Raw genomic sequence first — 24,376 nt, forward strand, 5'->3', positions numbered from 1 at the left:
CAGCACAGGGAGGAAGTGCGGCCTTTGCAGCAGACCCACGAGCACGTCGCAGAAACCCTGAGCTTCAGGTCGTCCTGGAGAGGTCAGAGGAAACTCTGAAGAACTGGGAAGTCCTGCTTCTTACATTTGAAATGCAGACTCTAGGAATGAGGGGCATTACCCGGGAGATGTGGGAACTGGAGACGGTGCTTCTTCATAGGCTGAAAGGGAATTCCCGCCTCTGTTTCGACACAGTGTGTAATATAAGGCCATGCCTTTGCGCACCTGCAGGGTGAGGCCGTGGAGCTTGTTTTTAAGATTGTTCTTTAAACTGAGTCTATAATCCTCATTCCAGACTCAGTTTTGAAGCAGTTTTGGGGTTTTTTCCTGCCATAACTGTCACACGTTGTACTAAACGTAGGCAGCTTATTTCCTTGGACGTTCCGATGCATATTTTTATAAACTCTTGTAGGTGCGATTTTCTTTCCATTTTTCTCACTTGATTTTGTGTCATTAAGTGGACGCCAAATTCCAACAACATCTGGACTGTGGTTTCAAGTTGAGAAATCACTCCCAGGGGCTCACAGGTATTTCTTGGAGGTTGTGCGTGTGCGTGTGTGTACTTGTCACATTTAACTATTTCAACCATTCGGAATTTATTTCAGAATATGACCTGAATTGAATCTTTAACATTACCCTTTTTTCCCTTCCCAAGTAATTGATTTACATTTACAGTTTTGTCGACGGAGACAAGACCTTGGGTTTTGTCATATACTAAATGCGCAGCTTTCGAAATGGGCTTTAACGTTTTTCTCTTGTTCTGGAATTTTCTCTACAAGGGAGCTTCCTAGCCTGGGTCCCATGCACATCAGTGTGGGTGCTGCTGGGACAGGGACAACAATCACACGGACCCCCGCACCAGCCCCTATGGTGGACCTGCACTGAGCATACCCCCCGGGCTCTGGACAGGCTTTCCAGGGAGGGGCCCCTTCAGCCTCACGCCTAATGCCGGCCCCATCCTCACGAGGAGGAGCCAACCCTGGGCGGTGAGCTCAGTGGTTAGAGCCTTGGCCCGCAGGCTGAAGGGTCTCGGGCTCAATTCCAGTCAAGGGCACATACCTCTATTGCAGGCTCAATCCCCAGTCTGGTGGGGCGCATGTGGGAGGCAACCAATCAATGTGTGCCTCTCTCTCTCTCCCTTACACTCTCTCTGAAAAGCAATGGAAAAAATATCCTCGGGTGCGGATTTAAAAAAATTAAAATCCTGAAAACATATCCATTGGGTCTCATGAGCCATTACGGTGGCTCCAGCTCACCCCTGAGTCGGCCCGTCCCTGCTGAGTGGCCTGGGCCGAATGCCTGAGCCGCTGGCAGCTGGGGACCTGCGCCTGTGCAGGACACCTGTCCCCCGCCCTCGGGTTCCCGGCACTGCGAGCCCCTCGCGTGTCTTCCTCCTCCGAGTCCTTCAGCTCCTCCCACCCACGCCCACAGCGCAGCGCTTTCCTAGACTGCCCGCCGTAGTCCCAGGCCGCGTCCCGCGTCGCTCTTGTCCCGCCAGCTGCCTTTCTCTGGGGATTTTAAAGAACAGGGGCTCTGTCTCGACATCGCCTGGCATCTGCTCTGACACCCTCCGCGGGCGCTGGGCCCGGCTGAGCACCGGGGTGGGCTCAGCGGCCAGGCGTTGGCCCACTTGCTGATGTGCAGACTTCGAGGGGGAAACGTTCTGACAATAAGATATGACATCGGCGAAGGTCAGGACCAGCGGAGAATCCTCCCCTCGGGGCGGACACAAGAGGACAGATGTGCTCAGGGCGGATGTGGGTTTCCCGTTCTGGAAGCTGGAGCACTCACCCTCTTCCCAGCCCTTGTCCCGCCCCAGGTGCTGCCTTATTCCAGCCTTTTCTCCCACTGACCGAGACGACTCGGGAAAGGTTTCCTTTCTGTAGTTTGGGTGAGTGTGGAAAGGTTTACTGAATGTGCATTTTTCACGCCAACTCCCCCCCGGGACTCTGGGACGCGGTGTGGCCTGAGCCCCGGCTTTCCCCCTCGTGGCCGTGACACTGGCAGATACCCCCCACGTCCGAGCCTCGCGCCCTGCGTGGGCCGTGGGCCGTGGGTAAGATGCCCGCGAGCGCCGGCGGTCTCCCTGGGCCTGCAGCCTCCCCTTGTGTTTCCAGAACCCGCCCCCGCTGTTCAACGAGGCGAGCGCGGCGGTGACCCAGGCGGAGCGGGCGAGCCAGCAGCGGCGGGAGGTGCAGGCGCGGCACGAGGAGGACTACGGGAAGGCCGCGGCCGGCGTCCGGGAGGAGCTGGAGCTGACCGAGGGCCCCGACATCAGGGAGCACCTGCAGGACCAGATCCGCCGCTGGTTCATCGAGTGCAGGTGAGCCGGGCGCAGAAGCCGCGAGAGGGGTCCCGAGGGCTCGCGCTTCCTTTGGGGAAAGTGAAATGCCGAGGCTGAGACTTCGGGAACTGATTTTTTGTAATGAAACGGCTGGTATCTTTTTTTAAAATAAAATTTGTTTTGAAATTTTATTTTATCATGAATATAAAAATCACAGTATCAAAAGTACATTTTCTTGAAATGCATATCACCACCAGAATATTTTATATTGAACTGCCCAATTATGTTTTCCTTTTCTTCTCTAAAATTATGTAGTTAATTTTTTTAATTGATTTATTGATTTCAGAGAGGAAGGGAGAGGGAGAGAGAGATGAGAGAGTCATTGATTGGCTGCCTCCTGCACGCCCCCCACTGGGGATCGAGCCTGAAACCCTGGCCATGTGCCCTGACTGGGACTCGAACCCATGACCCTTCTGCCCAAAGTCTGATGCCCTAACTGCTTAGCCACACCGGGCAGGGTGTGATTCTTTACTTTTATATAGACATTTCTAAATCCAATTTATTTTCAGGTGACAAAATCAAGTTGAAAGCACTATGTACAACTATAACCTTAAATTAGCTAAAATACATAAAATGTACAGATACACATACACATATACATACATATTCATACACACATTGAACTTATTAATTATGTCTGTGTATGGGTGGAGAATTTCTGGAAGGGTTCACTGTTAGTGTGGCCACCGCTGGAAACTAGACCAGTGGCGTTACCCTTTATTTTATGTTACTCTCTTCTTTAGAAGTCTTTTTGAATAAGCGTTATTTTTACAATAAAAAGCCTAGTTAAAATATAATAGAAGAAAGACAAGCAATGTGCTGGGCATAGTCCAAAATAAACATGCAACATTTTAGAACAGCCTGATGTTTCCAAAGTGATGGACGGGTGCCTGCCGACACTGTTGCAAATCACCTTGGGATCAAAGGCTGGGGGGGGGGCCTCCCCTCACCTGAGGCTCTGGGAAGGTCACGGGAGCCTTCTGCAGGCCCTGGGGTCAGCGGGGAGCGGCCCCCTCCCGGTGGCCCAGGGGCGCTGGGCTCCCTTTGAAGACGCGGCCTCGCTGGCCGACCCCTTGAGAGCGACGGTCCCGGGTCAGTGCCCCGCCGTCCGCGGCCCAGTCAGCAGCGCCCAGGCTGTGCTGCGCGGGCCCCGGGGCTGTGGAGATCCCTCCGGGGAAGCCGAGCGGGGTCAGGGTGAGCTCATCTCCTTAATTGGGTTACATTTACCTGATTGACTTTGATAAAACACTTTTCCTTGCTCTTCTAAATCAAAGACAAATAAAAGGCGAATCTGGTCTTTTGAAACACCCGACGTGATGAACCCTCAGGCTAGACTCCAGCGGGGGAGCGGGCGGTTACCAGGAGTCAGCGTTCGTGTAGATGCGCCACAGGTTCGGACACTTCTTAGCTCAGCTGATGACTACTTACAGTTGCCAAAGAGGGTGCTTCTCAGACTTGTTTTCTTAAGTCGATTTTTAAACTATTTTAAAGGAAGTCTTTCTTCCCAATGTTAAAAGTAATACATGCTCATTGTAGAAAATTCACAAGATAGAGGAGTTTAAAGAAGAACATTAAAATCATCATGATTTTTGTATGCAAAGCTTGTTACTATAAAATTTCTGGTAAATTTCCTCCCAGCCTTTTTTTTTAATCTTCACCCCAGGGTGTTTTCTCCATTGCTTTCAGAGAGAGTGGAAGGGGGGAAGAGAAAGACGTCGATTGGTTGCCTCCTGCGTGCGCCCCGACCGGGGCCGGGAATCGAGGCTGCAACCGAGGTACATGCCCTTGACGGGAATCGAACCCGGGACCCTTCAGTCTGCAGGCTGACTCTCAACCACTGAGGCTAACTGGCCAGGGCAGCACATGTGGGGTTTAATTGCAGTTTTGTGGATTCTTTTTCTAATTTAAAAAAATTTAATATTGGGCCCGACCAGGTGTAGCTCAGCGCTTGAGCGTCGACCTAGTATCCAGGTGATCAGGGTTCGATTCTCAGTCAGGGCACATGCCCAGGTTGCGGGCTCGATCAATGACTCTCTCATCTTCGATGTTTCTATCTCTGTCTCTCCCTCTCCTTTCCTCTCTCTGAAATCAATAAAGATATATATATTTTTAAAAATTTAATATTGGGTTTTTCATGTCTTTAAAATATTTTCCCAAAGGGGTTTCTAATGGTCGCCTAGCGTCCTGTCGCTCGGATGCCCTAGTTAGTGGATTGGTTGTTATCTTTTTAATCTTCCGTCAACTGAGAGGAGAAAACGCGGAGTCAGTAACCTTTTTTAAACAATGTATCCTTATTTTTGATAAGGATACATCTGTAACACTAACATCTGAAAGTGTTACAGATGCCGCCTTTTGAACCGCCCCGCCCAGCCCCGCTGGCCCCTCCCCAGGCCGTCCCCTCACCACGGACTGGCGGGGCTGAGTCCCTTCCCGCCCCCTCAGGAGCCTTTTAATTTGCATTTATTCCATGAGCCCTCGAGGATTGAGGGGGCTTTGGGGTTTTGTCAATATCCCTTCCCCGTCTGTGAACTTCCCTGTCATTTACCTGCTTCCTTTCGTGAGGCCCTTTTAAGTGGCCCCTCAAATTCAGTGATGCACACGGGGCGCCCCCTCCCCTTCAGCGAAGGCGGGACTGGGAGCCCTGCTCAAGGCGGTCAGATCAGCGCCCAGATCAGCCCCGGCAGCGCCTCTGGCCGCAGCCCGGCCCTGCAACCCAGTGCCCCGCGCAGGAGGCCGCACCTCCCCACGCGCGCCTTGCAGCCCCTGCCTGGGTCCACGGCCTTTCCAGCCCGACTGTCCGCGTCTTTTCGAAACACTGGGTTGTCGCCCATCCGCGGGAGGAGGGGGCCTGAGGATGGAGGGTGGGGGTGAGGAGGGGCTGCGAGGGGCAGGCGGTGGGTAAAGCTGAGGAGGTGACTGCAGGCAAACAAAATAGCGGGAATGTGCTTCAGCCCGGGGCGGGGGCTCAGCGCGCCTCGGATCCCCGCAACCTCCTTCTTTCTGAGGGGGCTTGGCATGCTCTGTTTTGTTTTGTTTTGTTTCGTTTCTAAAATCAAGATATAATTTAAATGCGGTCAGATTCACCCTTCGTGTGCAGGTCTGCAAGGCAAGCTTTGTCATTTTAAGGCAGGTGGGCCTGTGGGGCCTACAGACTCCTTGTTTCACCTGTGTCCCCCCAAGTTATGCCAATCTCGGGATCTCCAGGATCCCAGAGGAGGGGCTCCAGACTGACCGCAGGCGGGGAGAGTGGCTGCTCACAGCCCAGCAGGCCGGGCGAGGGCAGCGATGGGCTGCGATGGGCCAAAGGTAAGCAGTGTGTTTGGAGTGAGGGGGCATGTTATGGTCTCCTGAGGTCCTGGAGAAGGGGGTGTCTCCTGTCGACATAAGAGGCTGTCTCCTGTCCACGAGGGAGGCTGCGAGGGTCTCTCCTAGCCCCTGGCCTACCCAGTTTCCATCACTGTCCGCCCCTTTAGACACGGGCCTGTCTTCTGTCTCTTGGCTGCTCCTTCATGAGGGACGGTGCCGGGTGCCTGCCACAGATGCCCTTATGGGACACCAAGGCTTAGGAAGGTTGAGTGAGGTTTTCTGGGGGTTCATGGTTCATGAGAGGCAGGGCTGGAGTTCAGACTCGGGTCTCGATCCCAAAATCCACGATGCTCCCAAAGCACATTTGTCCTGAGGGCTCCGGCTGCAGAAACCCTGCCCCGGGGTCCCGGCCCCGCCGTGCGGAGTGTGCCGGGTCATTCTGTGGGAGAGATGGCATTGCCAAGGCCACAGGCTCACTAGCAACACCCTGGAAACTGGGGCCCTCATTCCTGACCCTCCCCCTTCCTCCCGCTTCCAGGCCCCTCCTCATGGAGCTGGGGACGGCTCTGTGCAGATAAAAGGGGGGAAAGCTGGCTCACCCCATTATTCATAGACGGCAACGTGGACTCAGGGAGTGAGGGGACTTGGCCAAAAACTTGGGTAGTTACGAGCAGAACAGTCTCCCAGCGAGAGGGGACTGAGGCGAGCCCTGTGTGAGGCCGGATTTGGGCCTCAAGGGAAGTGCAGGACTGTTCCCTCTGAGGACCTGCCAGGACATCAGAAGCCACCAGCAGGTTGACAATAGGTGTCTTCGGGTATCGGGGCCTCGGTTCTGTCCCTTTACACTCCACATTTTCTATGGGGAGCGTGAGTGACTTTCAGGGTGAAGACGGAGTTTCAGAGGCGGTGGGAGCGGGGTGGGCACCCAGGGTGCGTGAGGGGCCTGTTATCTCGGATTCCTCCTGTAATTATGTTTCCAGTAAACTCTCAGCGGCAGCTGTGGCCGGCGGTGGCGAGGTGAGCGTGCGCAGGTGGCTCAGATGAGAAGGCAAATGAGGTTTTTCTGCCAGTTGCTGTGTGGAAAGTGAACGGGGGACACAGGAGAGCAGGGATGGGAACCCAAGGTCCCGGCATTTCCACCGAGGCCTGGGGACAGGGGCACATCCCGTGAAATCGCGTGTCTGGGTGTCAGTGGTCGCGGTAAGTCGGATTAGGAACACGCAGCCCTACAGGTTCTTCTGGTTTCTCCAGGCGCCGAGTCTTGTGGAAAAACAGGCCCAGGGCTCACGTGCAAACGCAGTGGACACACTCCCTTTCCTCGGCCCATGGACCGTTCCAGGCGACACTGGCCGCCGCACTCCCCGCATCCCGCCTTTATGCCTCCCTCTGGGTTGCAAGCCTTCAGGGGACAGGGCCCAAGGCCTCCCGGCCGCCTCCTGCCGCAGGGCCTGGGGAGCAGATGCAGCGTGTGCTGAGCCAAGCGGGCAGGCGGAGGGGAGCCGCTGGGGACCCAGGGGACACTGTCGTGAACGCTGAGCCCAGCCTGACGCCCCTGGGGCTGGAGCACAAACCAGGGCGGCTGGAAGGCTTGTTAAATCCCAGTTCTGGGCCCAGCCCCCGGAGCTCGCTGTCTGCGGGTCTCAGGTGGGACCTGAGAGGCTGCATCTTTTAAATCACCTCCCACTCCCTTTATAAATAATGCGTTTTATAAATAACGTGCTCACCGCTTGATCGGATGAGGTCCTATCTTCAGGATTAAGCGTTTTGCCCTAAAACCGCCCTTTTCTACAACTCACTCTGCTGCTGTTGATAACAGATTGTTTATTTTTTAAAGTAGCACCTAAGACATGGTATAAAACGTGCGTGCCCAGGCAGTTTGCTAGCTTACTTCCTCCCCTCTCCTAAGCTCCCTGGGCGCCCGCGCTGGGGGCAGCGACGCCCTTCAGTCGGGAGGGCTGGCGGGTGGCCGATGTCTGGGTTTGAACGGGGCCCGTGCGGAGAAGCGGGGGCGGCCTGTTTGACCGGGAAACCTTTCCACCCCTTCCTGCAGCGATGCTCTTGCCTGGCTCTTAATGTTCCTCTATAAATGCGTATTTAGGACAGGGGGGTGAAAATAAAGCCCGTGCCTCATTTTCTCAGCAGACGGTCAACCCAAACCACCACAGCCAGTGGTGCCGTTAGTAATGGACTGGCCTTCTTCTTAAAACAGAGGGCAGAGGGCGGGCAGGGAGGTTCCTGGAGGATTCGAGCATCGCGAAGGTAACGCCTCAGCCCCAGGAGGCGCTCCTGTCCCGAGAGATGGCTGCTTAAGACGCCGACTGACCCGCGGACGCCCGGGGGTAAGTCCGGGCGCGTGACGGCCACTGAGCAGCCACCGGGCTCCGCACAGGCCTCCTCCCTCCGCTCCTTTGAGGGATGGAGGCTGCGGTGACTGGGCCCATGTGCAGCCAATTGCCTTTATTGAGTGTCAGTGAATTTATGGGCAGCGACGGACACTCCTGGGGGCTTCTGTGCAGTGGCACCGGCCGCTTTCCTTAGAAGGCGGGAGAGATTTACGAGCCTGCTGACATAAGCGGAGGTGACGGGATGGCTTGGGGGGTACCGGCCGGAAACCCCTCCGTCCATATATTTTCCATACTTGATGAAACACAGATAAATCTCTGTCCCGGGCATCTGAAACGGGGGACCCGCAAAGCACGGTGTCAGACCCCGGGGGGGACATGGATCATGTTGGCAGTCCTGCTTTCTAAATCACCCGGCTCTGGAGCCGGTCATTCGCACATTTGTGTGAGAATTTTTGACAATATGCATAAATTTTTAATGGGCCTCGACTTTACCAAATGCCCTCCACCCCACATTTGCGCGCTGAGAGTTACTGGGCGTGGGTGCTTTTCTCCTCGGGCGTCGTCAGTACGGAACAGACGGGCAGGTCGCTGCGCTGAAGGCGTTTTTTTATGAAAGGGACATGAGTCGCTGAATGATTCTGTGAGAAATCAGCATCCCCCTCCCCCGCCAGCCTTTGTCATGCATCAATCCTAGAGTTTCCAGAACTGGAAGGAACTTTGGAAATCGGCTAATAGGCTCACAATAGTCATTGTTTAATAACTGAATGACTCAGCCTCGTTCCGTGGCACCTCGTGGCCGAGAGGGACCGGCCAGGCTCCCATAGAGAGGAGCAGTTTGCTCCGATCACACCGCTGATTAGCGGCAGGAGGCCCAGGTTTCTGCATTTCCAGGAAAATACTGTTTTCATTACACATCTAGCCCCCCTCGTGCTTTGTCTCGCGTCTGAGGCCTTAGTTCAGGGTTTTATTGCTGGAACCCAGTGGGCAGTGTGCTCTCGGGGCTGTGGGCCCGGCCGTGCTGAGTCCCGGGTGGAGCGCCGGGCAGTGGAGGGAGCCTGCAGGCTGGAGAGCGGCTCGGGGCTTGGCCCCACTCGGACGCTCTCAGGCCTGCCCAGGCCTTGCCCCCCGCCCCCCCCCCTGTCTCTGTGGGAGTCTCATTGGGGTGCACGGCTTTCGACTCCATCACGCCGCTGACTCTGGGGGGTGAGTCTCCCGTCCAGGTCGCTCTCTTAAACTCCAGAGGTGGAGGCCCAGCTGTCCAGCCGTGTCCCCGCTCAGGTGTAGGGGGACAGCGGAGGCTCCGCAAGTCCAGAGCGGAGCTGGCGTCTCACCCCCTCCAGCTGCCCCACACAGAGCCCCCCCCCCCAGGCTCAGCCCAGCACCCAGCCAGTCAGAAAATGCCATTGGCTCTACCTTCAAGATGCGCCCCAAACCCGCCCGCTTTTTATATCTTGTTTACTGCTCTGCTCAGTGCCTACAACAGTGTCGACCACGGAGTAGTAAAGGAGTGTTTTTTGAATGAATGAAACACTGGGTATTTTTTGCAACAAAAGAGAGCTACACACTTAACGAGGAAACACTACGGTCCTTCCCACAAAAGGAAAGAACAGTGTGAATGGCCTTTGCCCCATAACATTACTGCTGTCATATGAGTTATCGTTAATATAATCACAGAAGCAAATAAGAGCAATAGATATTTTGAAGTGTTAAAATGTATTTTTTAAATCAGTGATAGAATTAATATGAAAGAGAAATATATGAAAATGTACAAAGTCTATAAATTTCACAGGAAGACATGACAAACCACTTGAGTAACCGGCAGGACGCGCTGTGTTCCGGTTAAATGCGAAGATGACATGTCGGCTCTGGGTAATTTATAGAGAGAACACGGTTTCAATTAAAATCCCAACAGGATTAGTTATTGAACTTGCAAACATACTCGTTAAAGTCACTGGGATTAAAATAGGAACCTAAGGAAGGACAAATGGCCCAGGCTTTCAAGGAGATTATAAAGTGAGGCGAGGGCCCGCTAACTAACGTACAAGCAGAGATCAGGGGGCAGAGCGGCCCGGAACCCGCGCAGAGGCCCAGCCAGCGCGGGGTGAAGTAAGGAAAAGGAAGGGGGCAGGAAAGCGCAGCTGCGGCGACCAGGCGGCTTCAGCAGGGTGGGGAGCGCCGGGCCCGGAGGGAGGCCAGAGCCTCCCGCTGCACAGACGGAACCTTCAAAGGGAACGGAACCGATTCCGCTATAAAAGCTACAAGGCTGCCTGGCCCGCGCGGCTCTGCCGTTAGGGTGCCGGCCCGCAGGAGGGTCGGGTCGCAGGTTCGATGCCCCGTCGAGGATGGTACCTGGGTTTCAGGTCCAATCCCCGCCCCTGTCGGGACACGTGCAGGAGGCAACCCATCGATGTGTCTCTGTCACATCCCTCCCTCCCTCTCTCAAAAAAAAAAAAGAAAAAATAATATCCTCGCTCCTCAGGCGAGGCTTAAAAAACAATTACAAGGTTCATCTATACCTCAGCCCTAAAATGAGGAGACGTAAAAGGAGCTGGGTGCACAGAAGCAGCCGGGAGAAGCTCGAGGCCCAGAGCCTTGGCTGGGACAGCAGGACCACGCGTCACCAGGAGGCTGGTTCCCTGGCAGGGAGGGGACCCGGCAGCTCCCGGCTCCTGGCTTCCGTCACAGCCCAGAAGCCGTCTGGGCTGCAGGACCGAGCGGTGCCATTTGTTTTAGAAAAAGATTAAGCAGTGTCTCAAGTTTTCTAGATAATAAAGTCCATGCTCAGTGTTCATATTCAAACTTTTCTAAATGCTTTAGGGAGTGGATTTAATGAATAACTTAAAGTCTATCTTTTGGGAAGGATACTTCTTAATACAAATTAGATACTGTTCCAGAGGGCTGAATTCTTGCTTTAAAAAGATGTAGTCCCCCTGGGGCGAGCCAGCACTTGCCCGCTGGTGACTCAGCGCAGACCGAGCTCAGGACACCGGCGCCCCGTCTTCCCCTTTCTCAGACCCTGTGCTCGGGGAGCCTTCCTCCTGTGCTGCTGCTCCTTCCCCGGCTGGTCCTGCAGCTCTGGGTGAAGTCGGAGTCGTCACCCTTGGGTCACCTCCCTGCAGCCATGTGTCCCGTCACTGCGGGTGGTGAAGGTGCACCCAGTCAGTGTCGTGTGGGAGAGAAGGGCGGCCTCTGCGCCTCGGTGACCCTGGGGCTTCGGGGAGGCAAGGACAGGAACAACGTGCTCCGGGACTGGTGGTGGGGGAGGGACAGGTGGATGGGAGCCCAGCAGAAACCAGACACTCTGTTTCTACTTTTAATTTTTCCTGACACCCGTAATTTGAAGTCCCGGTTACTCCCTGAACGTCCCCAGGTGGGCCGTCACCTGCGGGAACGCTGTCAGCCCAGCACCTGTGCCAGAAACACCGAGAAAACCGAGACAATGTTTCCATTCGCTCACGTCTGAGTATCGCTCTCCCCGGAGGTTTCACGCCTTCTCCGTGCGCTGCGTCCAGGCCACTGAAACACTGGTCACCTGCGGCTTCGTCACGGCAGTCACAGATCGATCACGCCTTAGCCAGGCACATGCTGAAAACGTGGGGTGGCATCCAGCCGCCAAGGAATAGAAAATAGAATTCAAAAGCTGTTTTCTCTTAGCATCCTCTGAGTGACCAAGTTACGGGGACAGAGTCCCGACCGGGACAAAGGCAGGGCACCCTCGGGGACAGAATAGAGCGGTGTGAGCACAAGAAAGTGTGCGCGCATGTGTGTGTGCGCCTGCACATGCGTGTGTGTGTGTGTATATGTGTGTGTGCGCGTGTGTGCGTGTTTCTGCCTGCACACAAGATAAAGAGCTGTCAGTTTGCACTGTCGTTTTCTGAATACAAATTTTAAAATTCATCTTTTAAATGTGTGCCCTACTACAGCTTTTACATTCTTTCAGGATAAGACTAATTCAATTTCAGATTATTGATTGTTTAAACTATTGTGACTAAGAGCTAAATGTCTTCACTTATCTGTTAAAAATAAACGTATTTAATATTTTTGCAAAAAGTACTATGAAAAGTGCATGTTATTAAATCTTACTGTGACATTGACGTGCGACGAAGCTAAGAATCCCGCTGTAAAGTGGAACATGTAAATCCTTTCGTTTTTAGTTTACGGAGATTGCTGGGTGGGCTGTGAGCCCTCGAAACCACCCAAGCTCTAGGTGTGGAAATGGAAGCGCACAGCCCAGCTGCCTGCACAGGGGCCTGGGAGGAGTCGGGGGCGAAGCCGAGCGAGGGCTCTGAGTTTTCGGCCCAGCAGAGGGCTCTGAGTTTTCGGCCCAGCAGAGGGCTCTGAGTTTTCGGCCCAGCAGAGGGCTCTGAGTTTTCGGCCCAGCGCGCTCGCAGATTTCATCCAAGAGCCAGGCAGGCCGCGTGACGGGGACAGAGCATGTCAGGCGGGTTAACGAGGCCCAGACATGAACCCGGCGGACACGCGTCCAGGTCGAGCGCGGGCGTCAGCCGAGCACTGTGCGGCGTGACAGGAAAGTGAGCGGCGAGGGCAGGGTCAGCACCTCTCCATCTCAGCCGCCGGCTCCGTCGCCGCATCCAGAATCGGGTCGGTGCCGAACAGGTGTTTGTCGATCGGCTGTGTGAATAAGTGGATGGACAGATGGGTTAGTGGGAAACACCGGCTGGGTGGACGGATGGGTGTGATTTGGGTGTGAGGAAACGTGTTGGCCTTGGCAAGATCCGCGTAACTCAGCGCACCAGGCGACCGGTTCCTGGCGCTACAAAACCACGCGTTTGCAAAAAACCTGTCCAGCGCGCGAGACGGACCAGCGGATGTTCGTGTGACGGAGAAGGAAAGTCCGCCGATGGGCTTCAGACCCCACCTCCCCGCAGCCTTTAGGGAGCCGCCGCTGTCGGGAATGGCGCAGTCGAAGCGGAACCTTCTGTCATCTCCGAGGCCGTCGAAGCCGCCGTCTCCCCTCCAGCTGCGCATTCGCGGGAGGCCGCAGTTTCCTCCTAACGCTTCAACCAAGACAGCAGATTCAGCACAGAAGCAGAGGTGAGCGTCCAGCTACGTCCCACGAAGGCAAACCTCAGAGTGACTTCAAAGATGCCAAACAGTGAGATTCTCCTCACTGATTTCCATTGATTGGGGAAACGTGTTATCGTTAAAAATGATGTCGACGTTAACATCTGATGGGTTTATTATTGTAACTTTTAAAAATGCGTATTTCAGAGATTGCTCAGTTTTACTAATGCAGTAACTCTCCATAGCAATAACACATTTTCAAAGTGCTCTTTGGGAGACTGAAAAGTTGTGCAGGAGTGTGAAGGGTTCCTAAGGCCAAAAGTTTGAGAAGCACTGTTGCAGAGTCACTTGAAACGTGGTTGTCTCCTCGGGCCCCTGGGGCCTACGCCTCTGTGTGTCAATGGAACTAACGTGGTCGACTTCTCCTCCTGTACGCGGAGTAAACATAACACCGTCACACAACGTCAGTGTCTTCTAGAAATATTCACTACATCTCCTTCTGAAATTCCTCGGCACTAAATTACAGAGCCTGCTTTTCAGAACGGACAAATTACAGGGCTGCCACAAGAGTAAATCACTGCTTGGAGCCCATAAAACACAGGCCCTGGGACTTACGGAAGCCTAGAGCCTGGTGCGTGTTTCCCGCGAGTGACTAAACCTATCCCCGTAGCACCCCCCCCCCCCCGCCTGCTTAGCTTCAAACTCCTGTGTTTATCTGCAGCTTTAAACAGGAAGAAATGATTTGTGCTCCTCTCGGCCATTCTTAGCTCAAGCACAGAGCATCTCATTAATTTAAAGGGGAAAAATAAGGCGAAGCGAACAATCTGTTTCAAAGGGAGAGAGCAGCGATTCCTGCGGGGGGCAGCCTGCTCCTGAGGGGCCCCGCGTCCGGCCCAGGACGGCAGGGAGCCCCCCCAGGAGCCAGCACTCATCTGAATGGGCACAGGCGGAGCCAGCCGGGGGGTGGGGGGTGTAGCGGGCGGCTGCGAGCATTTCCGTTTAATCTGCCTGCCTTTCTTACCTCCTCAGGCACTTAACCGGCAGCTTCCCCAAATACCCGGACGCAGAAGAAGGGGGATCCGCTGTCATTTTCTCCAACAAGACCCCGCAGCAGGTACGAATATGCCCGAGAATTAAATGTAAATGTGCCACGACTGCGTCTCCTCAGCGTGAGGCCGATGGGCTCGTGGCTCCGAGGCCTTGGCTGTTATTCTAGGTGGAAAGGCTTCGGGTGACCATGGGCGTCTGTCCTTCCCAGTCCGTGTCAGAACGCACTCACCTTTCTCCCGTCTTGCCCGGAGCGAGACCTGACAGCCTGCGGCCCTCAGCTTCTCAGTGAATTCTCAGCGGGCGATCTCAGGAGCCCTCCACGCCCACGCCCCTGCTCACCTCGGTCTCGTCTCCGGTCCCATCTTCACCCAGTCACCCCGCGCCCACTCCCTGTCCTCTCACCTCTCGGGCTGCGGCGCGCCATCCTCTGCTCAGGCCCCGCTCCCCACCAGGCCTCCGCTCTGCCGTGTCAGGGTCCTTCTCGGACACGCCATCTGGTCACCTCTGTAGACGCTCCCGGCATCAGATGAAATCAACCTCGAAGGCTCGCTTTAGGAAAGTCTTAATGAGCTAGACATAGGAGAACTTTTCTTACCCTCGGAGACTCCACAGGAACCAAGAGAAGTCTGCATGGCCCTCACCAGCGAAGCTTTAGAGGCGGTGCCCTCGGAAGTGAAACTCAAGAAAAAATAGTCGCTACCAGAACTATTGGTTAATATTTTCCTATAAGTTCTAACTATCTGTCTAATGCAATAAGAAAAAGAAAGGAGTCATAAATGTTTAAAAGCGATAGTTTTATCATTTTTTTAAAAAAAAAAATTATATGTTATCTTCCTAGAAAACCTAAACTTAACAAAAATTGTATTGACATGATATACAGAATTATACTGACAAAATTATACCGAAGAATTTGAAAAAAGACTTGAACCAAGAGGCTGATGAATTACTTCCTTGGAAAGACTCAGTGAAGTACAAATACACATTGTCTGTCCATTGTTCTGCACAGTCGATGCAGTTCCAATCAAATCAGAACAGGTTTAGGACAAAATTATTTTCTCGTTTACGTGGAAGAATAAATACATGAAAATATGCAAAAAGTTTTTGAAAAAAGACCATAATCACAGGGAAATGTCCCACCTGATACAAATCAAACTATAAAGATACAGTACTTAAAACATCATAGTAATGGGAAAAGAACAGACTGATAACTTATGTGACAATAAATACCTTTCACATACAAAGAGTTCTTAGAAAGCAATAAGAAACATCTGAACACCTTAGTAAAAAAGATGGCAAAGAAACAAATAGAAATTTAATAGAAGAACTTTTACATGTCACTAACAAAGAAATTTCAGTATAATCTTACCATATCCCTTTTCACATATAGGATTGGTAAAAATTTGAAATCATGATAATAACTGGAGTTTCTAAGCATGTGGGGGGAAAAAACCACTCCCCTACATTGCTGCTGGAGTCATAAATTAGCATAACATTTTTTTGAAAGGCATGGCTGGAGTAAATATCAAAACTTCATCTGTACACCCCTTGATCTGTAAATGTTACTTAAGGAATTTATACTAAGGAAATACTAAGACGAGAAGCCATGGATTGGGATCAGCACACTTTTCCCATAAAGGGCCAAATAGTAGATATTTGAGCCTGTGGGACGTACGTTCTCTGCCCCAAATGCTCCACGTTGCCGTTACAGTGTGAAAGCAGAAACGGCCCCTATGTGAGTGAGTGGACATGGCTGTGCCCCAATAACATTTTATTGATAACCCTGGGCATCGGGCCAGATTTGGCCTATGCACTGTAATCCAATAACCCCTGCCACAGGCGTGGAAAAAGCTGTGTGTGTCTGCATGTGGTTATAAATGCAGGAAACAGGCCGCTGGTCCTCAGCAGGGAACTAGTTAGGTAGCATGCGCAGCTATCGGGGGCCCCGGTCATCCTGACTGTCCCCGCGCTCCCCGGCGGGAGCCCTCCGAGCCACACAGGTCCCCCCTACCAAAGCCAGCTCGGCGTCCACAGCCTTCCCTCAGCCTCCCGAGGACTCCTGTCTTTCTCCTCTGAACTCTGTGGACACCTAATATCTACCCTCCTGCGCGGCCAGCCACCAAGCCCGGGTGACTGTCGTTTAGACTTGGTGCAATTTCACCCGTTAGGTGTAGGCCTTGTCCCTCCAGCTGAGTCCTCAGGCACAAGTCGGGTCCTGAGAGTCCATGGCAGGCAGCCAAACCCTGTGCACGCTGGTGCAGAAAGGTAGCAATTACGGGATTAAGAACCTCAGCGGGATGTCTAAACTGTACACGAGAAACATCCCAAAGTAGAGTGAACATCTAGTCAAACTAAAGACAAAAGAGAAGCGAGGATGCCCAGTTAATAATTAAAATAACACAAAGGGGCCCAGGACAGATGACTGACAGTCAGGCTGGAGCAGGGGAGTCACAGTCCCCCACATGCTAGGTCTGCAGCCCGAGGCCGGCTGGACCCCCTGAGCCTGCATTTTCTTAGCTGCGTGTGGAGACCCGAGCTGTGCCCACCTCCTGGGTCGGATGCGCTGATTAGAGGGGTGATACGTGCACAGAAACAGAGCCGGGCCTGCCGAAACCTCTCACGAGGCTTAGCAGTTGTTCAGGTGTTAGTTGTAGCAGGATGAAGAAAGGTGTAGACCAAGCCTAATCCTTATACTGATGCACACAAACAGCCAAGCTTATATTTGCGAAAAATAAAAATAGGACAAATACTTCTTTATGAAATGAGCATAATCACATCGATACGAAGTCCCCGAAAAGACTGAATACAAATCGGACCACAGGTCAGTCTTCCTTGGGAGTATTCATGCGAAAGTTTACACCGAATATCGGCACACTGAGAGCCGGCGGGCCGCGGTCAGGCAGGCGCCAGCGGGTCGGGGCGCAAGGGCGGCTCGAGCTCAGGATGTGCGTGAGCCCGCTGGTCATGGGGGGAGAGCCAGGCCCCAAACTGCGAGCTCCCCGGGTGGATGCTGACGGGCGCTGGACAAATCCAGCCGCCTTTCCTGGTATTAAAAAGTAAACCGATGGGAATATACGGATACTTCTTGAACGTGACGAAATATTGCTAACTTAGTTCAAAAGCCGTTACTATGCTTAGTGAAGTTCACTGGAAACGTTTTCACTGATGTCAGGAAAAATACAAGGGTGGCCACTGTCACCCTTGTCCCACCTGATCTCTCGAACGCTGTCAGACAGAAGAAAGAGCATAGAGATGTGGAGACCAAGCCTAATCCTTATACTGATGCACACAAACAGTCACTTTTTGAACGTGTGTCCTGTACTTGTAAAAGGAAAGAGAATAGAGTGGAAATCTACGTTAAAAGACCTGAGAAGTCAGATGGGCGAGTTATAAAATTAATACACAGAAAGCAGAAGCTTTTGTGGGTACAAACAGCAGCTGGATAGGAAACAGAATAAAAGGGCCCATTTACAACAGCAACCACACAAAGGTAAAATACCAGGAGTGAACTTAATAATCAATGTGTTTATGTGAAGAAAAATTTAAAACGTTCTGAGGGATGCAAACAGAAGGGTGCAAAAGCGCGTCCTGCCCTTAGGTAGGGATGCTCTGCACCGTAAATACTTCAGCTCTGCCGACATCCCCGATGAACTTAATTGACCCAATAAAAATACCAAAGAGCATTATGTTGGAGCAGGGAGGGAGCGGGCGCAGGGAGGGTGACCCACGGATTCCAAACTTTAGGTAGAAAGTAAATAACCGAGAGCAACCCGTAAAATTCTGAAAACAAAGCGTAAGGAGGAGTAATGAGCCTGCCAGGTATTAAAACATGATATTAGAGGACCATCGGTACAAGCAAATGACTAGGAAAAAAACATTAAAATGTATGTTTTTATTGACTTTTTTTTTTAGAGAGAGAGGAAGGGAGAGGGGGAGAGAGATAGAAACATTGATGGGAGAGAAACATCAGTCCCCTGCCTCCTGCAGGCCTCCTCCTGGGATCCAGCCCCAACCCGGGCATGTGCCCTGACCTGGAATAAAACCAGCACCTCCTGGTGCACAGAAGGGTGCTCGGCCAGCTGAGCCACACCCGCCAGGCGAGAAGGACACATTAGAGGGAAGGACGGAAAATGAAGAAATACACCCAGGTACGGTACATAGGGAAACGTAGTGTGTATATATATACACACATATATATACACACATATATATACACACATATATATACACACATATATATAATAAATGTGCCATCTCACCTTTCCTGTGTAGGAAAAAAAAAAGACCATTTAATATACAATATTAGAATGACCAGGCTGCCATCTGATAAAGAGGAAATTAAATCACTATCTCTTCATAACAGAATGGTTTCAGGCAGGTCAAAGATTTAAGGGCCAAACAACAGAAAATGACAGAAGGGCTTGAAGAAGCCGAGGGAGAAATACGTCACCGCGTGGTGGGGAAGACCTCCCGACGACCGACCGCTGTAACACACCCGGGGGGTCACAGGAGAAAAAAATGAGAAATTCAACTACACACACAAAAATATTTTTAACCTGCACGGCAAAGCCAACCCCAAGCGAAGTCGAATGGCAGAGGGCACGCGGGGGGATTATTTGGAATAAGTGTCACAGATAAGAGATGGTTTTTCCAATATATGAAGCGCTCCTACAGCTCTGTAAAAAAAAAAATGTAAAAAAAAATCAATAACCAACATAAAAAACAGCCAAGGGATAGGAACAGACGGTTCTCAGAACAGAAAATCTAAATGGACTTGAAACGTCATAAAAGGTGCTGGACGTGTGAAGAGATGGTCCCCTCACCCGGCAAGAGAAACGCGGGTGAAAGCTCCACGGCGGGGGACACGGGTCGGAACCTCATCGGAACCCAAAGCGTTCGCACTTCCAAAGACGCTAAGAAAACGCGAGGACAAGAGCAGCGGGGGGAGGGTCTCTGCCAGCCCGGGGGTGACGGCCCGTGGGGAGCCCGGGGAAAGATGCCCCCGGACAACTCGCAAAGAGACGCCTGAAGGGCTGGTAGGCCCCCGAAAAGATGCTCCAGGTCGCCGGTCATCGGGAAGCGCAGAGCAAGGACAGTGTGTGCACTACGCTGACGTTCGCACCAGTCCGCAGGTGTGTGCCCGTGTCACGTGCGCACGTGGATGCGTGTGTGCATACGTGTGCTCTCGGAGGGTTTGCCCGGAGTGGAAGCGAGCAAGCGCAGTAAACGCAGCGCCGGTGTGGGGACGGCCCGCCACAGCCGCGCCCCGCTTCCCACGGACGGGACCGGCAGGCGACCTCCGTGCGCCTTCTGCGTGTGGCGTGTGCACACACACATTCGCACACAGGTACCCGCGACGGCCTGGAGGCCCACCTAAGGCGATGAGCGGGCTTTGGAAAGCGCCTCCCGCGGGCCGGCGCCCAGCCCGGAGGAAGGAGACGCCTCGCCGCCCGCGCTCCCGTCGCCTGTGAACTGTGACCCCTGCAAATGTATTATCTGTCCGAAGGTTGAATTACCGCGGAGGCATGGACACAGTTGACGGGGCTTTAACAGGTGCACGGAACTGCATGCTCCACAAATGAAGATTCACCCCTTTTCCAACGGCTCACATTTATATAGTTTTTAAAAGTCTTTACGTTTCTGAAAGTTTCCGACCTTCCAAGAACCAACAAAAGCCGGTCGCGCTTCCCAACAGGGCGCCCCGGCAGCCGCGGCCGGGCTCCGCGAGGGAGGGGAGCCCGACCCCCAAGGGGGCGTTGCTGCTTTGACAAGGGACTTTTCATCCTGTCCAAGGCGCCCTTTTTATTACCGAAAAACACAACACATACGTCACCTGTCACCTTCCCAGCTCCCTTCTCAGGGCCTCACCCACCGCAGCCTCCCGGAGCCGCTGGAGGGGGCCTCTGGACGCGGGACACGTGACTGTAGCTTCGTTTGGGGGGCTGTTGTTTTTAGGTCCAGACGGTGCCAGAATAGCTGCTTTGTTCATGATGAAGCTGCTTTTCATACTTTTAAAGGTGTGAACTGAGCTCCTAAGGCATAAACATCAAAACTATAATCCCAGACGCTAACGAGACACAGCCAGGCAGCCTTGCCCCCGACGGGGGTGCCATGCAGCCGTGAGGCGAGGGCGGCCCCTTGACCTGGCCCTGCGGGGAACCACGGGGCCGGCGATTTGTCGTCACTTTAACATGTCTGCACGTGCCCGTGTCCCGAAGCTGCGGCGTTATTTCTCACCTACCTGTGTGCACGTCACGCCACAGGATGAGTTTACACGTGTGGCTCCTCCGGTCCCACGTTATGAGGCGCGTCCCGTGGGCGCCGCTTCGCATCCCAGCTGAGCCGCCGACTGGCTGTGCCCTTGGCCGGGTTGCTGAGCTTGCGCCTCAGTCCCCTCATCCCTGAAATGGGCTGACAGCCCCACGCGGGGCTGTGTTTAGGAGGAGAGGAGCCGGCCTTTGGGGGCTCGCAGAACCGCGCCCGGCCTGCCGCCAGTGCCGTGGACCGTGGACCGACGCGGACGCGGTGGCTTCGTTTTCGAGCTGAGGAGACTGAGTCCCAGATCAGTCACGTCGCTCGTCTCGGCCCCACGGCCAGGGAGGAGCAGAGCCTGAGGGTCACGCGGGTGTGCGTCCGGCCCCGCCGGGCCCTGGCTCTGTCCCAGGCAGTGAGAGCTCAGGCCCCTGCTGGACGGGCCCGAGCTGGCTGGCGTTTTCCAGCCGGGGCGGGCTCTTCACCGGCACCGAGCCTCTGAGCCGGCCGCCCCCCCAGGTGTTTAAACTGCAGAGGAGCAAAGGGGTGTCGGCCACTGGGGAGCATGAGTTACACCCCTCGTGTCCCCGAGCCCCTCGCAGTCGGCAGCCCTGCCTGGGGGGGAAGGGGGGGTGCTCCCCCGGCCAGCACAGCCCCCCGCCCAGCCAGAAAGCCGCGCTGACGAGGGCTCGGCTGAAAGCGGGCTCGGCTGGGACGCGGGCTCGGCTGGGACGCAGGCTCGGCTAGGACACGGCCCGGCTGGGACACTGGCGCTGTCTCACCAGGTCATCGAGGACATTCTCACCACGCAAGAAGACGATGAAAAAAGCAAGAAGAAGAAACCGGAACCGAAGAAGAAAGATCAGAAAGTCAAAAAGAAAGAACCGAAATCAAAGATCAAGGTAAGGGAGTCGGGATTTCAGAAATCCACGGGGGGTTTTGCTCTTTTGCTTTGGGTCGGGGGGGTCACCTTGGGGCGCGGGGAGGGCAGTCGCCTGAGTCCGGAGGCCACGCGGCCCCGTGGCTTCCCGGCTCTGCTTCCGTCGGTCGGCAACCGGCTGCCACCCCCTGCGACCTATGAACACCCGCAGGGCGAGAAGGGACCCCTGGCTCGGAGTCTCCCCCTCAAGCCGTGTGCGTGATCGTTTTTATTACTGAAAATAAGCGGTGCCATGTGTCCCTCCTCGAGGGCAGAGGGCCGGAAGCTGCCCGGCGGACCAGGGGGCCCTCGGGTAATGGCCTCGGGGCCTGCACAGCGGGCTCCTCCCCCTGGCGCCCGACGCTGTCTTGGGTGTATTTTCACGGAGTTGGCGTCTCGCTCTCTGGAGCAGGTCGGAGGTCAGGCAGGGTCGCTACGGGCCAGGCCTTGCCCTGTGTGGTGGGGTCGGGGGTGACTGTAGGGTTGGAGGAGCCGGGGGTTGGGGTGGGCGTGGGGCGGGCCCAGCGGGTGCTGTCCTCTCAGGACCCCCACCTTGGGGCGCGTGGAAGGCGGCTCCCAGGGCTCTCGCTCAGCATCAGCACCCCCACGGGGAGCGGAGCTCGGGCCCGAAGCTCGTGTCCCCCGAGAGCGTGACTAGAGTAGCACTTCCACTCAGGGGCCACTTCACAGCTGACCAGACCACAGCCACAGGACACTGGGTCCTTAGAGGTTAAGGTCCCGCCGTGACTGTCCAGAGGCGGGGACCCAGCTCCAGCCCAGGCGGCAGTGGCCCTGCTCCGTGTCCCGGAGCTGGGTTCTGACGGGCGCTCGGGCTCCAGGGTGCCCCGGGGGACCCGCTCGGCGGCGTCTGGCCCCCTGCTCCTGGGAACCCTGGTACCACGTCCCGGTGAGAGGACGGGACCGTCTGGGCGACTCCAGAGGGTGAGGAAGGAGCCTGAGCGGGGAGCCCGGGGAAGGGGCCGGCGAGCAGAGGGCAGCACCCAGCGCCCAGGTAAGTGCAGGGCACAGGCCGGGGTAAAGCCCACACGCTGTTGAAATCCCCCCGCGGCGGCGCCAGCCGGCTGCCCGCGATGGCCGCGCTCGCAGCGCTCAGCTCCTGCGCTGTGACGGGCCATCCTTCACCCGCCCCCTGCGTCCCTGTCCCTCCCTTTAGCCGTGCCCCATTGTCCACCGCAGGGTCAAAATGAGGGCGACCCCTGCTGCTCATTTGGGCACAGCCGCCCTGCTGGAGTGGAGGCCGAGGGGGCCTCTCCGGGGCCCCTCCAGGACCCAGGGGCTCGGGCCCCAGCCGCCCAGAACGTCCTGAGCTCCCGGTCTCAGGCAGCTGACCCGTGTGAGGTTACCCTCCCCCCAGGACAGTCACGTTAGGGTGCGAAGGCCCAGCCCCTCACCCGCTGGTCAGCCCCTGGGCGCCCTGTGATTGTGCAACAGCTGCTCCCTCCCCCCCCGTGGGTGCTGTTCCCAGTAAACCCTCTGAGTACCTCCAGGGACCCCATCTCGTGAGACCACCTACTGCCCTGCTAATTTGCCTGCCTCCCAAAAGTTGTGCATTGTTCCATCATATCCCCAAAAAAGCTGTCTCGCCCGATGAAGCTAATTTTGTAACTCTCCTTGGTAAGAGAGTTTTTAAGCGGCGCCCGAGCACAAGGGCAGCCGGAGGCGTTTCGCGTCACCCTCGGCATCTCCCCTCCGCGCTCCGGTGGAAAACCCGCTGTTAGCGAATCTCGTTCCATAAACACGGAAAGCGCCCGCGGCGCCACCCGCCTGTGCGGAGTGAAGGCGTTTCGCTAACTAGCTACGGAAGAGGCGCTTGGCCACGAACAGCTGGGGACGGAAAGCGACGTGTGGGCCCGTCGGCACTGACGATGTGGCTGTAAAGGACGGGTGGGCCCTGCAGGATGCTCAGAAATGAATTTAGTCCTGAAACACAGGCCTCCAAAGCGGCAGTGTGGTTATTAAAAGAATAAGTGGCCGTCGCTAATAAAAACTGGAATATTTAAATTATATGGGGACACTTCTCAGAGATGGGATTTTCTTCCCCGTGGACTTTGGAAAGTCTCCTAGAATCAACCCCAAAGGGCCTGGGAGCACCCCGGAGGCCAGCTAGTCAGATCCGGGTGTGCGATTTGGTACTTTGACCTGTAGAAAAAAGGCATCGTTACAGTCCCGGTGCAAGGGTGAGGCCGGGAGAGGGAACGTCTCTGTAACATGCACAGACACTGACTCACCGGCCCGAGCCCCGGGGGCCGAGCTGTGATTTCAGTTGGGTATTTTACAACACTTAGTCCCTACCAGTCGCCAGCCCCCTACGTACAGTCAGGAAACTTAGGAAAGACCTCATATTAAACAAAAAACCCCGGCAGGATTATCTGAATATTTGCACTAACCTCTGTAATTGGAAAGCACCCTTCCAGATATCACACAGGTAGAAGGTGGGAAGCTCCGTGAGTCCCCGAGACGTGACAAAGTGTGCACAGCAGGAGCGGCCTGGAGAGGGGCCTGGGGGCGAGTGGGTGGGAAGGCGGGACGAGGGGTCCCGGGCGGGGTTCCAGGCGACCTCGGGCCCCCCTCAGGGAGGGGCGTGGTGGGTGCGGGGCCCGCCGAGGGGGGCAGGCGGCGGGCAGGAAGGGCGCGGGCTCGCGGCCCAGCCTCGGCAGGCGCCGTGTCCGCACGTCCCAGGGACGTTACTCTGCCCCGTCAGGATGAAGAGGAGCCCTGGAAGATGTCGCCCAGCGCCTTCCTCCCCACCGTGGAGAAGGGAAACCGCACGTACAAAGGTCAGTCTGGGGAACGAGCGGGGCAACCGCGGTGTCACTGTCCCCGGCAGGCCCCTGGCCGAGCCCCGGCCTCCGGAGAGGCCGCGAGCACGCAGCTCGGAGCCAGGACTCCGTCTCTGTCTTAAAATCCCTCTGGTGCCTTCAAGGCCTATCGTGGGTGAGACGGCAGGACGCAGGCGGGGTGAGGGATCCCCTAAACCTCTGTTCTGCTTCGAACCCCCAACACCTCCATTCCCCTGCCGGTGATGGAGGGAAGGCGTGTCCTGGGTGGTTTAAGAAAAGCAACGCCACCCGGACAGCA

The 24,376-nt window shown here is 55.0% G+C and overlaps 1 protein-coding gene across 1 annotated transcript in view; it reads left to right on the forward strand.

Annotated features, from left to right (window-relative positions):
* DRC11 (dynein regulatory complex subunit 11) overlaps nucleotides 1-24,376 on the forward strand; it is a 70,952-nt gene that overhangs the window by 18,897 nt on the left and 27,679 nt on the right. Inside the window, exons 6-9 of the mRNA XM_016220483.2 lie at nucleotides 2,157-2,362; nucleotides 14,089-14,173; nucleotides 21,144-21,260; nucleotides 24,000-24,075. Of these exons, the coding sequence (XP_016075969.2) occupies nucleotides 2,157-2,362; nucleotides 14,089-14,173; nucleotides 21,144-21,260; nucleotides 24,000-24,075 (484 nt within the window). The remainder of the gene's footprint in view (nucleotides 1-2,156; nucleotides 2,363-14,088; nucleotides 14,174-21,143; nucleotides 21,261-23,999; nucleotides 24,076-24,376) is intronic.

This window comes from Miniopterus natalensis, chromosome 8, assembly GCF_054644295.1.
Source record: "Miniopterus natalensis isolate mMinNat1 chromosome 8, mMinNat1.hap1, whole genome shotgun sequence".
NCBI lineage: Eukaryota > Metazoa > Chordata > Mammalia > Chiroptera > Miniopteridae > Miniopterus > Miniopterus natalensis.